At 45.1% G+C, this 15662-nt stretch overlaps 1 protein-coding gene across 43 annotated transcripts in view; it reads right to left on the reverse strand.

Moving 5' to 3' along the window:
• The window catches only part of LOC142250958 (uncharacterized), a 345599-nt gene that overhangs the window by 256724 nt on the left and 73213 nt on the right, over positions 1–15662 (reverse strand). For 41 of the 43 annotated variants that reach the window (XM_075323314.1, XM_075323336.1, XM_075323323.1 and 38 more), the window contains 7 exons: positions 11273–11323; positions 9398–9493; positions 7747–8652; positions 7507–7596; positions 4589–5020; positions 4398–4487; positions 1499–2110 (listed from right to left, as the gene is read on the reverse strand). In XM_075323314.1, the coding sequence (XP_075179429.1) occupies positions 1499–2110; positions 4398–4487; positions 4589–5020; positions 7507–7596; positions 7747–8652; positions 9398–9493; positions 11273–11323 (2277 nt within the window). The remainder of the gene's footprint in view (positions 1–1498; positions 2111–4397; positions 4488–4588; positions 5021–7506; positions 7597–7746; positions 8653–9397; positions 9494–11272; positions 11324–15662) is intronic. The other 2 variants (XM_075323328.1, XM_075323350.1) reach the window with 2 other exon arrangements.

The raw sequence follows: 15662 nt of genomic DNA on the forward strand, positions 1-15662 counted from the left end.
CAGCCAATGAAAACCCAAAAGTCATTATCTCAGAAAATTAGAATATCATATAAGACCGATTTCCTCTTGATATTACCCCATGGATTCTCTATGGGGTTTAGGTCAGGTGAGTTTGTGGCCAATCAAGCACAGTGATACTGCGGTTAGTAAACCAGGCATTGGTACTTTTGGCAGTGTGGACAGGTGCCAAGTCCTGCTGGAAAATGAAATTTCTATCACCAAAAAGCTTGTCGGCAGAGGCATGCATGAAGTGCTGTAAAATTTCCTGGTAGACAGCTGCGCTGACTTTGGTCTTGATAAAACACAGTGGAGCTGCACCAGCAGAGGACATGGCCCCAAACCATCACTGATTGTGGAGACTTCACACTAGACCTCAGCAGCTTGGATTGTGGCCTCTCCACTCTTCCTCCAGACTCTGGAACCGCGATTTCCAAATGAAATGCAAAATTTACTTTCATCTGTAAACAGCACCTTGGACCACTGAGCAACAGTCCAGTTCTTTTTCTCCTTGGCCCAGGTAAGACGCTTTGACCACAAGGAATGCAACAGTTGTAGCCAATGTCCTGGATACATATGTGTGTGGTGGTGGCTCTTGAAGCACTGACTCCAGCAGCGTCCACTCCTTGTGAACCTGCCCCAAATTTTTGAATGGCTTTTTCTGAACAATCCTATCAAGGCTGCAGATATCCCGGTTACTTGTGCACCTTTTTCTAACACACTTTTTTCTTCCCCTTAACTTTCCATTAATATGTTTGGATACAGAACTCTGTGAACAGCCAGCTTAGTCAGCAATGACCTTTTGTGGCTTACCCTCCTTGTGGAGTGTGACAATGACTGCCTTCTGGACATCTGTCGAGTCAGCAGTCTTCCCCATTATTGAGTAGCCTACTGAACCAGACAACCAGACAAAGGGACCATTTTAAACACCTTTGCAGGTGTTTTGCAGCTGTTTTGTGGTAATTATTCTAATTTTCTGAGATAATGACTTTTGGGTTTTCATTGGTTGTAAGCCATAATCATCAACATTAATAGAAATAAACACTTGAAGTAGATCCCTCTAAGTGTAATGACTATATAATATATAGGAATAGATCCCTCTGTGTGTAATGACTCTATATAATATATAGGAATAGATCCCTCTGTGTGTAATGACTCTATATAATATATAGGAATAGATCCCTCTGTGTGCAATGACTCTATATAATATTTGCGTTTCACTTTTTGTATTGAATTACTGAAATAAATTATCTCGGTAATCTCATTATCATCATAGACAGAATTAAAAAGACAGATAACACCTCTATACATACTAGAAAATACAGGATCCACCATTTATAATATGTGATGTTACAGCTCACCTCCCCCTCCTGTACAATGTCTGTCTTTATACAGTGTGGACATGATCTGCAGCTCAGCCAAGGAAAGCGTCAAAGAGAGAAAGCAGGTAGGAAGTTTCGGCTGCATTGGGTTGATTTTTTTATTAAGCTGAGTAACATACCTTGAGTAGTAGGTGGCATGGTTGTAGTTGTTGGGTGTTCTGTGGTAGTAGATGGCTTTGTTGGGCGTTCTGTGGTAGTAGGTGACATGGTTGTAGTTGTTGGGCGTTCTGTGGTAGTAGATGGCTTTGTTGGGCGTTCTGTGGTAGTAGGTGACATGGTTGTAGTTGTTGGGCGTTCTGTGGTAGTAGATGGCTTTGTTGAGCGTTCTGTGGTAGTAGGTGGCATGGTTGTAGTTGTTGGGTGTTCTGTGGTAGTAGATGGCTTTGTTGGGCGTTCTGCGGTAGTAGGTGACATGGTTGTAGTTGTTGGGCGTTCTCTGGTAGTAGATGGCTTTGTTGGGCGTTCTGTGGTAGTAGGTGACATGGTTGTAGTTGTTGGGCGTTCTGTGGTAGTAGATGGCTTTGTTGGGCGTTCTGTTGTAGTAGGTGGCATGGTTGTAGTTGTTGGGAGTTCTGTGGTAGTAGATGGCTTTGTTGGGCGTTCAGTAGTAGGTAACATGGTTGTAGTTGTTGGGCGGTCTGTGGTAGTAGATGGCCTGGTTGTAGTTGTTGGGTGCTCTGTGGTAGTAGGTGGCATGGTTGTAGTTGTTGGCTTTTTTGTAGTAGTAGTGTCTGACCACCGGAAAAAAACCAACCAAATAAAAAAGTTATTTCATTACGATGAAAAGTGATAATTTTATGATAAGCAATGGGCACATAGCATATTAATCAATTTGGGCAGTGACAAAGTTTAAAAATTGCAAAATTGTCAAAAATTTCTCCAAATTTCTGATATTTTCACAAATAAACACAAAAAATATCGTCCAAAGTTTACCACTATCATGAAGTTCAATATATCACAAAAAAAAGTCTCAGAAACACTGGGATCCATTGACGCGTTCTAAAGTTATACTTTGTCAAAATGACACTGGTTAGAATTGGAAAAAAATGGACTGGTCATGAAGGTGAAAACAGGCTGGGAAGTGAAGGGATTAATAAATCCAAAATAAAACATAACCTTTAAGTGTTAACCCCTACATGACCACCATTACAACTAAACTGAGATATGTGAAGAGCATCCAGCAATAGGTGAAATACGCTATGGCTGACACCTTTCTGCATCAGTCACGATCGGTGTCGGCACCGACTATGGCTATTTATAACCAACTCAATATCTAAAAATTGCTAGTTTTTAGATATTTTTGTCAAATTTCTGGTATTTTTTTAGAAACAAACGCAAACAATGCCTACCTAAATTTACCATTATCATGTCTTACAAAATGAATCAATCATAAAATCACTGGGATATTGGACTGGGAACATTGCAATGTTATTGCCACATAAAGGGACACATGACAAATTTGAAAAATTTGATCTGGTCACTAAAGAGTTAACTTAAGAGGATAAGACGTCCAACTTTGTGTTACTTGCGCTGGTATTTTTGCAATTTCTCACCCCAAACAGTTACAGCAGCAAGTCCTTAATGACTCCAGAATTCCCATGACCCTTGGGTCAAGTCTCCCACACTTTTTCCATCATTTCACCAAGGAGAGGTTTGCCATGTTTTACCTGCCCTTAAGGTGGCTATGCCCTTACATGTAAGAGACGTCAATTATTTAAAGACATTTCTTAGATCATAAGTAGCTTTTAAATCGTAGGCACTTGACCTAGGTCATAACCCGCCAGTTCTATAAACTACCTCTTTAGCATCACTTTTTGAGTTTTGGGGAAAGGCACAGCCTGGACCATTATTAGACTTATAAATTCATACATGGTTAGATAACTATCATGGGTAAAGATGAGTGAACCTTTGGAGGTTTTGTTCGCTGGCAGCAAAGACCCGAGGAGGTTCAGAAACACTGATTGGCAGTTTGAGTCTTCGCCAACCTACAGCTAGCCATAAGGAAATCAATTCCAGGGGTGGGGTGGGCATTCTCAATTTTTTTTTGTTTCACACTACATCTGATCACGCTGTTGTTACCCCCAGTGCGATCGGAGTAAACACTACTAGCAGCTCGCACAGGGCTGAGCACCGAGCGTACCCGAGCACAGCGTTGCTTGTGAGAGTTAAGTTCACACGTAAAGCATCCGAACGCCAAATCCGAACCATATTTTTTTAATTCGGTATGTGGATCGAAAACTGAACCTCAGGTTCTCTCATCTGTACTCACGGGACCACTAAAATCAATGTGTTATCAATATGACTTCCGAACAAGAGCTGCTTTATACGATATATAGAGGTCTTATTAGAAGAGATAAGTGAATCAATTCAGAGAGAAATTAATTAATTAAAAACCTTTTTAAATGAACAGAATTATCAAAAGTCAAACTGGTTTTGATTTTCATCCTATACATCATCTACATTGGCCACAAGCATTTCACATATTGCAGAAAATTCGACCGTGGCTAGGTTGGTTTCCCTATATCTTAAAGATATCACATTACATGGTATAATACAGGATTTCAGCAGGGGCTATCATAGCCAGTATAAAAGCAGAAGTAGGAAATTCAGCAGCCATTCTGTAGTGAATCTATATTGTTGCAGTTCTCAGTTCAGCCATAGAAATAGGGAGAGAAGACCTTGAAAACACTGAAAAAACTATAGAGATCGTGTGTGACAGCACAGCAGTGAAAAAAAAAGTTACCATCCAATATGTTAATGTCGTTTTGACATTACTAAAGTTGTGTTTGCGATAAAGAGTCTTAAAAGTGTTGTAAAGTCCCAGGAGGCCTCAGTGTTATTCATGACTTCTCAGGGCATTTGGAGGCTTTGGAGATCTTTCAATTCTTGGAAAATTAATTCACAATGAATTGCATTTTCTGTCAAAATTTGTCAAAGCTGGAGAATATGAAATTAAAAGGATTCGCTCATCTCTATTGATCACAGAAGCTCCATAACATTAAGGTAAATATAACTTACCTGGACATTCACATGATATGAGAGGACAGAGGTAAGTGTAGTACATTTCTGGGCTGCAGTTTTGAGGAAGGCACCAGCACTGATCATTTTCTATGTATAGAAGACATGAATATTATTATTATTATTCTAAATACTTGGCTGACATAATCTTTTAGGTCAACCAAGGAAGGAGGCAAAAAAGAAAAGCATACCTTCAGTAGTTGGTGGCTTGGTTGTAGTTGTTGGGTGTTCTGTGGAAGAAGATGACATGGTTGTAGTTGTTGGGTGTTCGGTAGTAGTAGTAGGTGGCCTGGTTGTAGTTGTTGGGTGTTCTGTAGTAGTAGGTGGCCTGGTTGTAGTTGTTGGGTGATCTGTTGTAGTAGGTGGCCTGGTTGTAGTTGTTGGTTGTTCTGTGGAAGAAGGTGACATAGTTGTAGTTGTTGGGTGTTCGGTAGTAGTAGTAGGTGGCCTGGTTGTAGTTGTTGGGTGTTCTGTAGTAGTAGGTGGCCTGGTTGTAGTTGTTGGGTGTTCTGTAGTAGTAGTTGGCCTGGTTGTTGTTGTTGGGTGTTCTGTGGAAGAAGGTGACATGGTTGTAGTTGTTGGGTGTTCGGTAGTAGGTGGCCTGGTTGTAGTTGTTGGTTGTTCTGTGGAAGAAGGTGACAGGGTTGTAGTGTGTTCAGTAGTAGTAGTAGGTGGCCTGGTTGTAGTTATTGGGTGTTCTGTGGAAGAAGGAGACATGGTTGTAGTTGTTGGGTGTCCTGTTGTAGTAGGGGGGATGGTTGTAGTTGTTGGGTGTTCTGTGGTAGTAGGTGGAATGGTTGTAGTTGTTGGGCTTTTTGTAGTAGTAGTTTCTGACCCCAGAAAAAAAACAAAGAAAGAAAATAGTTACTTCATGACGATGAAAGTGATAATGTGATGATATGCAATGAGCACAAAGGCCATATCAAATGTAATTTGGCCAGTGACAAAGTTTGAAAATTGCAAAATTGTCATAATTTTTCTCCAAATTTCCGATACTTTCACAAATAAACACAAAAAAGACCATCCTAAAGGGGGCTTTACACGCAATGACATCGCTAACGAGATGTCATTGGGGGTCACAGAATTCGTGATGCACATCCGGCCTCGTTAGCGACGTCGTTGCATGTTAAACGTAAGAACGACCGCTAACGATCAAAAATACTCACCATATCGTTGATCGTTGACACGTCGTTCTAATCTCAAATATCGTTGCTGCTACAGGACGCAGGTTGTTCGTCGTTCCTGCGGCAGCACACATCGCTATGTGTGACACCGCAGGAACGAGGAACAACATCGTACCTGCAGCCACCGGCAATGAGGAAGGAAGGAGGTGGGCGGGATATTCCAGCCGCTCATCTGCGCCCCCCCGATTCTATTGGGCGGCGGCCACTTAGTGACGCCGCTGTGACGCCGAACGAACCTCCCCCTTAGAAAGGAGACTGTTCGCCGGCCACAGCGACGTCGCTAGGCAGGTAAGTATGTGTGACGGGGACTAACGATGTTGTGCGCCACGGGCAGCGATTTGCCCGTGCCGCACAACCGACGGGGGCGGGTGCTTTCACCAGCGACATTGCTAGCGATGTCGCTGTGTGTAAAGTGGCCTTTAGTTTTCCACTATCATGAAGTTCAATATGTCACGAAAAAACAATCTCAGAATCACCGGGATCCATTGATGCATTCCAGAGTTATAACTTGTCAAATTGACACTGGTTAGAATTGGAAAAAATGGACTGGTTATGAAGGTGAAAACAGGCTGGAAGGTGAAGGGGTTAATAACTCCAAAACATAACTTTTAACTATTAACCCCTACATGGCCACCAATACAACTTAAAACTGAACTGAGATATGTGAATAGCATCCACCGACGGGTGAAATACGCTATGGCTGACACCTTGCTGCATCGATCACAATCAGTGTTGGCACCAACCATGGTTATTTATAACCAGCTCAATATCTGAAAATTACTAATTTTTAAACATTTTTGTCAAATTTCTGGTATTTTTTAGAAAAAAAAAAATCGCAAAACATGTCTACCAAAATTTTTATATTATCATAAAATATAATGTCTTACAAACTTTCAATCTTAAAATCACTGGAATATGTTGGAACATTGTAAAGTTATTGCAGCATAAAGGAACACATGACAAATTTGAAAAATTTGACCTTGTCACTAAACAGTTAACTTAAGAGAGTAAGACGTCCAACTTTGTGTTACTGCCTGGGGCTTGTATTTTTTCAATTTCTCCACACATTTCCTCCAGTAAGTCCTTAATGGCTCCAGCATTCCCATGACCCTTGGGCCAAGTCTCCCGCACTTTTTATCACCATTTCAGCAAGGAGAGGGTTTGCCATGTTTTACCTGCCCTTAAGGTGTCTAGGCCCTTACATGTTGGAGACGTCAATTATTTAAATATATTTTTTAGATCATAATTACCTTTTAAATCGTAGGCACTTGACCTAGGTCATAACCCGTCAGTTCTATAAACTGCCTCTCTAGCATCAGTTTTTGAGTTTTGGTGGAAGACACAGCCTGGACCATCATTAGAGGTATACTGTCATACATGGTTACATAACTATCATGGGTAAAGATGAGTGAACCTTTGGAAGTCCTGTTCACTGGCAGCAAAGGCCCGAGGAGGTTCGGAATCACTGATTGGCAATTTGAGTCTCCGCCCACATAGAGCCAGCCATAAGGAGATCAATTCCAGGGGTGAGGTGGGCATTTTAATTTTTTTTTGTGCACACTACATCCAATCATGCTATTGTTACCCGCAGTGCCGAGCAAACACTGCGAGCGGCTCGCACAGGGCTGAGCACCAAGTGTACCCGAGCGCAGCGTTGCTTGTGTGAGTTAAGTTCTCATGTAAAGCATTGGAACTCTGAACCTGAACCAAGTTCCTTAAAAGCATTGGTAAGGTCCCAGGAGGCCTCACTGTTATTCATGACTTCTCAGGGCATTTGGAGGCTTTGGAGAACTTTCAATTTTTGGAAAATTAATTCACAATGAGTTGCATTTTCTGTCAAAATTTGTTAAAGCTCGAGAATATGAAATTCAAAAGATTCGCTCATCTCACACAAGCTCCATAATATTAAGGTAGATCTGACTTACCCGGACATTCACATGCTGTAAGAGAACAGGCATAACTGTAATACATTTCTGGGCTGCAGTATTCAGGAAGGCACCAGCATTGATCCGTTACTATGTATAAAAGACAAGAATATTATTATCATCATTGTTCTCTATACAGGGTGGATGTGATCGGCCAGCCAAGGAAGGACGCAAATGGGAAAAGCAGGTTGGTAATTTGGCTGTATTGTGTTGATTATTCTAATAAGTTGAGTTACAAACCTTCAGCAGTAGATGGCATAGTTGTAGTTGTTGGGTGTTCTGTGGTAATAGTTGGCTTGGTTGTAGTTGTTGGGTGTTCTGTGGTAGTAGTTGGCTTGGTTGTAATTGTTGAGTGCTCTGTGGTAGTAGGTGGCATGGTTGTAGTTGTTGGGAGTTCTGTGGTAGTAGGGGGCTTGGTTGTAGTTGTTGAGTACTCTGTGGTAGAAGGTGGCATGGTTGTTGTAGTTGGGTGTTCTGTGGAAGTAGGTGACTTGCTTATAGTAGTTGAGTGTTCTGTGGTAGGTGGCTTGGTTGTTGTAGTTGGGTGTTCTGTGGTAGTAGGTGGCTTGCTTGTAGTTGTTGCGTGTTCTGTGGTAGTAGGTGGCGTGCTTGTAGTTGTTGAGTGTTCTGTGGTAGTAGGTGGCTTACTAGTAGTTGAGTGTTCTGTGGAAGTAGGTGGCTTGGGTGTAGTAGTTGGGTGCTCTGTGGTAGTAGGTGGCTTGCTTGTAGTTGTTGCATATTCTGTGGTAGTAGGTGGCGTGCTTGTAGTTGTTGAGTGTTCTGTTGTAGTAGGTGGCTTGCTTGTAGTTGTTGGGTGTTCTGTTGTAGTAGGTGGCTTGCTTGTAGTTGTTGGGTGCTCTGTGGTAGTAGGTGGCTTGCTTGTAGTTGTTGCATATTCTGTGGTAGTAGGTGGCGTGCTTGTAGTTGTTGAGTGTTCTGTTGTAGTAGGTGGCTTGCTTGTAGTTGTTGAGTGTTCTGTGGTAGTAGGTGGCTTGGTTGTAGTTGTTGCATATTCTGTGGTAGTAGGTGGCGTGCTTGTAGTTGTTGAGTGTTCTGTTGTAGTAGGTGGCTTGCTTGTAGTTGTTGAGTGTTCTGTGGTAGTAGGTGGCTTGGTTGTAGTTGTTGGCTTTTTTGTAGTAGTAGTGTCTGACCCCAGAAAAAAACAACAGAGAAAAGTAATTTAATCAAGAATGATAATGTGATAATAAGCAATGGCGCAAAGCAAATGTGTTTTGGGCGGTGATATGCCTAAATTATTTGAAGACATGTAACTTTGTGTCACTTGTGTCTGGCACAACAGTCTTACACACTATATACAGTTCCTATTGCAACTCACAGTTAATACATACATTGCACAGTAATAAAGGAGATGGTCAGGGGGTACATAGAAATGATGGGGCCCCGAAGCAAAAATCAAAATTGAACCATACCCCAAAGAAATAAAATGTTTGATGGAGCTGGTAGGGCAAAGGTGCATATGTGCAGTCAGAGTCAGTCATATGCCCTACAACTTTTACAGACAGGGAGAGGACTTACTGAGCTGTCTATATATATATAAATAAGAAAAACACAAGAAGCAAGATCCCAATTTCTTTTTAGTTATCATTTCCCACAAAAATATTTGATGAAAGTAAATTAACAATTAATATGTGCTACAAAAATGGAGCAAATGCAAAAACAAATTACAATTAGTCCAACAAACTACAAGCCGTCACAAGGCGCACAGATAAAAAAAAAAAATATGGCTCCTAAATGGCAAAGATTAAAATGAAATGACATATAGGCTGAAATAGTTTGTGTCCTTATGGCGTTAATGCATATCTAATATGCAGTAAGGTTAATAAGAAAGTGAATATTTGTATCGGGCAATACTGGGGTGAATATTACTTACGTGGACAGTCACACGGGATGAGGGGGCATCTATAATGGTTGTCATTGTGCAATCTTGGATCGCAGTGTTTAGGAAGACACCAGCAGTGTTTCTTTGCTGAATAGTGTTAAGAACACACAAATGTTATCAACATTATTTTTGTATAGTGTTTACCTTTATTATACATTTATTACATAAGATGAGCCTAATATCTGATTGCATAATATTTGTAAAGCAGACACAGTATTTCGCCTCTAGGGGATGTAATCCTAATGAAAATTAGAACACGGAAACAGGAATATAAGAAAATTGAAAGAAAAAAATTAGGGTTTTCTACTAACGTTAAATATCAGTGGGATTTTCACTTGTGCTGCGTATTATATTAAAAACCAGTTATATTGACGGAAAAACATTTTATGATTTTTCTAGATTAGTTATCCTTAAAGGAAAAAAAAATGCTTTAAGGCTCAAAATAGGTCATGTCCTTATCAGGTTAACTCTTGGTCATCATCATAGAAAGGATTAACAAGTCAGATAACACCTCTATTCATATTAGAAAATGTAGAATCCAGCATTTACAATAGGTGATGTCACAGCTCACCTCCCCCTCCTGTACAATGACTGATAACTAGTGATACAGATAACTGGGATCGGCTGGTCTAATGGGGTTAAAAAAAAACAACAGTTTGGGCCCAGGATTGGTCCCGGTTATCTTGCCGGATGCCAGTCCCCATATAATTCTATGGGGACCAGAATCTGGCTATTAAAAATGGTGGTAGAAGGGATAGGGGTATAGGAACAAGCGGGCTATACTTACTGAGGCTCCGGCGTGGCTATAACTGCTTCTAGGCCATTAATTCACTTCCGGGACAGTAGTAAGAATAGGAGGAATAAATTGCTAGGCACTGCTTACCATACCATTAGGATAAAATTGCGGCATCTTCTCAGTCCAATCCGTCCCCATATGGGGGAGCCACATGAACTTTTTCAGTCCTGCAGCATAATCTAGCGCGCCTTCTGAGTCTTTACCTTATCAATTTGGCTAGAAGAAAACTGTCCGAATCCGAGGTGCTGTTGCCTAAGAAATGATAAGTCTATCCAAAGAAGAGATTGGCAGCACACTGCGGTGTATGTAGGCTTTAATTTTGCTTCATGCAGACAGGTGAGACAATGGCAACAGGGGGAGAGGGAGGGGAGAGAACACGTAGGACGACGGTACCGTTTCGCACCTCTAGGTGTGCTTTCACGGGTCCACTATTGTCCACTACAGCACACTACATACAGTGTGCTGCCGATCTCTTCTTTGGATCCACTTCCGGGACAGCTCATTAGCCTCACTGCTCATGCACTGCTTTCCCCGCCCACCGGTATCTGTGATTGGTTGCCGTCAGAAGTGCCCCCAAGCTGAGTTTGTTCTTATCCGAGAACTTTTAAATTTGGTGTTTGTACTGAACACAGACTTTATAAAAAAAAATCAGTGTTCGAATTCGGCGTTCGGGTGCTGAGCACTCCAGTGAGCATTGCTGTGCTCGAATACACTCGTTGCTCAGCCCTGTGCGAGCCGCTTACAGTGTTTGAAATGCTCTGACTGAGGGTAAAGTCAGCATTATCAGATGTAGCGTGAACAAAAAATAAATAAATATCCTGCCCTTCCACCCCCGGAAGTGCCCTGTTTATGGCTGGTTGCATGTGGGCAGAGAGCCGAACTGCCAATTAGTGACTTTCAATGGGGCTCAGATCAAGTTTGGGTCCAGAACAGAACTTTATATAAAGTCCAGCTGAATCCACAGAACCCGAATTTCTACAAATCCGCTAATCTCTAGTTCTTATAAAAAATAAAAATTTGCCACCTTTCCACTAAAAAATAAATAACAATTGTCCATATGAGATACTTACTTGTAGTCATAGTCGTTGCTGTTGTATTTTGCGTTTTTGTTGTACTTGTACCTAAAGGCAATAATATCACACAGATCAGTCTTTTCATCAGTCTAGTCATACAGGTTCATCCCCACTGTCTTCTCCCCTCCATGTTCAGTGAGATTGACAGGTCTCTCCTTATACACACAGTGTGTCGTGCAAGAGGATATCAGCTGTCATGAGTCTGGTTAGTGGTGCTCTGTTATCCTGCAGAGCCTATGCTGGGCTTTATATTTTCCTCTGATTCCCGATCTAGGCCTGTTTTGTGTGGGAGGGGCCTGTTTGTTGGAGCCTCGTTCCTGGTGATTGCTTTGTTTTACCTGGGAGTTGTTTCTCTCAGAACGCTGCCAGTGATAGTTCCTGTTCGGCAGTGTACGTCTCTGGTTCCCATAAGTGACTGACCTGATCTTGTCCAGCTACCTAGTTGCTCATACTTCATCCCGTCTCCTCCCCTACTCTGACCTGGCTCCCCATCTCCCTGACCTTTGGCTAGTTTCCTGACCCCGGCTCCTCTTGCTCCCGTGTACCCGACTTGTCCTCTTGGCTTCCCGACCTCGGCTTATCCCCTGACTCCAGCTTCGCTTTCTTCCTGGTTCTTGACGCAAGTTTCTGGGATACTGACCCTCAGCTTTCACTTAGACTTCAGCTTGTCTTTCTCCCTCCGTCACTGATGTTATCTTCCGGCTTCTGACTCCTGGCTTGTTCAACTATCCCTCAGTAGTGTGTTTAGCGACAGCGCAGATATCCTCCATTAGTGTGTCTGGTGACACCTAATGGTGTAGTGTTACATCTCTCTTGCCTGCCACGAGCACTCCTGCTCAGCAGCGCCGAAGGTCTGCCAGACTGCGCAGTGTGCAGGAGATACCTTCTCAGAGAGGCAGCAGAAGGGTGACACCTAGTGGTTCTCCTGTTACAAGGAGTGAAGCGGTCTCCCATTCCTGGCCTGCCGCAGACTCTCCTGCTCAGCGGCCTTGAAGGTCTGCGAGGCTGCGCAATGTGCAGAGGTTTACTGCTCAGGGAAGCAGTGAGATTCCCGTTATCTCTGCACATTGTGAGACCGAGGATCCCGCCTCTATTTCCCAGAGGCAGGAGGGTGAGCATGTGCAATGCGTGGTGGGTCCTGATTCGCTCACTGACGTCACACGGCTTGATGACAAGGCTGGTGACGTGGTGAATCCTGACTGGCCAGGCTGGGACGTCGTGGACACTGATTGGGTCAAGTCCGTCATCTCCGCCTCGCGCCCGCGCCTGCCCTCGGGTGGAGCTGCACCTCCTTAAAAGCTCCCCCTGCCATCATGGCGGCGCGCGACCGGCCTTCTATGTTTGGATGTCTGGCAGCGTGCTGCCACGCCACTGCTCAGGCATTACTGTCTCTTGTGGGCTTGGCCCTTGCTGCTCCGGCAGTACCTCGTTTGCAGGCCGTGTTCCTGCCTTGCTGCTCCGGCAGTACCCCCATCAACAGGCCGTGTTCCTGTCCCAGGTGAGCTCCTCAAGTCTCCATTGGACTCACCTGGTTATTGAAAGCACACGTGCGTGGGCACCTCTGTGCTACCCTCGTGCCATATTCTCGTGACTTCCACTGGCACACGTGCGTGGGCACCTCTGTGCTTCCCCGTGCAACAGGTACACCGAGCCGTGAGATCTGTGCCATACAACCCTCACGGATTAGGGCAGATCGGTGTACATAGATCGTCTGTGACATTCCAGACGATCGCTAGCAGCAACCCGCTCACTCTTCACCCACCATAGCGGCGGTCCCTTACACCGCACAGTGGACCTTGACCGGCGGAAGCAGTCCATTTCCCATCTTGGCACGCTTCCCCGGGTCCCCCTCGTAACATTACGGTCGCGCCAAAGGTCTGGCTATGGCTGAAGAGCAGCAGCAGTTGCTGCGTTATGTGCAGCAGTTGGAGTCACGATTGGCAGCAGTGGAGCAGTCTTCCTCCGATAAGACTACTCTGACGACAGTCGCCACCCAGGCGGCTACCCAGGCTGTGCTATTGGGCGGAAGGTCTCCTCGCCTTGTGCTTCCAGAGCGCTTTAGCGGCAACAGCTCTGAGTGCCGTGGGTTTATAAACCAGGTTACCACCTACTTAGAGCTGTCCGCGACTCTTTACGCTACCGAGAAGGCGAAGGTAGCCTTCGTCCAGTCCCTGCTCACAGGGAGAGCGCTGAAGTTGTCCACGCCGTTGTGGGAGCGCGGAAATCGTGTGGTGAATAACTTAGCAGCTTATCTTGGGGCCATGAGAATGGTGTTCCTCGGGCCTCAAGTCACCCACGATTCCGCGCTGCGCCTCCTACGACTTCGGCAAGGGTCTGCTTCAGTCGGGGACTTTGCTGTACACTTTAGGACACTGGCCGCAGAGCTGGACTGGCCGGATAAGGTCCTTGTCCCTGTGTTTTGGGAGGGCCTGGCAGGGTTTGTCAAAGACGCACTGGCCACACGTGAGGTGCCTGCCACTTTAGAGTCCTTGATTCAGGTTGCCTCTCGCATAGACATCCGCCAGGCGGAGCGAAGGCTCGAGGTCTCTTCAGCACCCACGTCTTCTCGGCCTAAAAAGCGTCTGACTCCCGTCTTCCATCAGACAGGTCCCCCAGCCAGTCCTGTAGGCGACTCCGTGGAGTCAATGGAGGTGTCCAAGGTGGTCTCCTCTGCCCCAGGTTCTCAGTCTTGTGTCATCTGCTTTTCCTGTGGGCAGAGGGGACACATAGCTACCCTATGTCCCAAACCGTCGGGAAAAGACAGCGTCTAGTTTCTATCAGAGGGGGGACTCTAGACGCTACTTCTCCCTCTAGGTTGACTATCAGCGCCCAGTTGCAGTTCGGCACTACTCTCTTCTCTGCCCTGGCTTGCTTGGACTCAGGCGCTGAAGGCAATTTCATCTCGACCTCCCTGGCAACCCGATACTCAGTTCCCCTGGTTCTGTTGCCCAAGCCACTCAGGGTCCGGGTAGTCGACGGGTCCATACTACTCGATCCTATCACCCAGATCACCATCCCTCTCAGGATGGATGTACCACCGGGACACCATGAGCAGGTGTCCTTCCTGGTGCTTCCAGGGGGGACGGATGAGATCCTACTGGGCCTTCCCTGGTTGAGACAGCATGCTCCTATACTCAACTGGGCAACAGGGGAGATCTCATCCTGGGCAGGATCCTGTAGAGAGCACCTCGTGACTACCGAACCACCCGCTACCATTAGGTCGGTTGGGTCCTCAGGGAATACTGAGGGGCCGGGTTTACCGACACCTTATGAGGCCTACAGGGATGTCTTTTCCAAAAGGGCCGCAGATACTCTTCCTCCCCACCGGCCATATGATTGCCGAATAGACCTGAAGCCAGGCTCCGAGCCCCCTAGGGGCAGAGTGTATCCACTCTCTGCTCCAGAGACGGAGGCTATGTCCAAATATATTCAGGACAGCCTGGCGAAGGGGTTCATTCGCAAGTCTATTTCACCGTCTGGTGCAGGGTTCTTTTTTGTGCAGAAGAAGGAAGGGGATCTGCGCCCCTGTATCGATTACAGGGGATTAAATGCAATCACAATCAAGAACAAATACCCTTTGCCCCTCATTACTGAGCTATTTGATCGATTCCGCGGGGCAAAGGTCTTCACAAAGCTGGATCTACGCGGGGCGTATAATCTAGTGCGAGTCCGAGAGGGCGATGAGTGGAAGACCGCCTTTAACACCAGGGACGGTCACTACGAGTATCTAGTAATGCCCTTCGGACTCTGCAATGCCCCCGCCGTATTTCAAGACTTTGTGAATGACATTTTCCGGGATTTGTATCTTTCCGTGGTTGCATACCTGGATGACATTCTTATCTTCTCCCCCGATCTTACCACCCATCGGAGGGATGTCATCCGAGTACTTAAGAGGCTCCGCACCCATTCGTTATATGCTAAGCTGGAAAAGTGCATTTTTGAACAGGAATCCTTGCCGTTCCTGGGGTACATAGTGTCCAGTCAGGGGTTAGCAATGGATCCGGGGAAGTTGGAGACAGTGATGAACTGGTCTGAGCCCCGCTCGCTGAAGGCGATCCAGCGATTCTTGGGGTTTATCAATTATTATCGCCAGTTCATTCCCAACTTCTCGACGGTGGCAGCACCCATCATTGCCCTTACCCGCAAGGGCGCTAATCCCAAAGCATGGACACGGGAAACGGTAGAGGCATTTCACACTCTCAAAACTCACTTCTCCAGAGCTCCCATCCTTCATCGTCCAGACATCTCCAAACCCTTCCTACTGGAGGTAGACGCCTCTTCGGTCGGTGCAGGTGCAGTCCTGTACCAGAAAAACGAACGAGGAAGGAAACATCCGTGTTTCTTTTTCTCCAAGACCTTTTCTCCGGCCGAGAGGAACTACTCCATA

The sequence above is a fragment of the Anomaloglossus baeobatrachus genome, chromosome 9, assembly GCF_048569485.1.
Source record: "Anomaloglossus baeobatrachus isolate aAnoBae1 chromosome 9, aAnoBae1.hap1, whole genome shotgun sequence".
Taxonomy (NCBI): Eukaryota; Metazoa; Chordata; class Amphibia; order Anura; family Aromobatidae; genus Anomaloglossus; species Anomaloglossus baeobatrachus.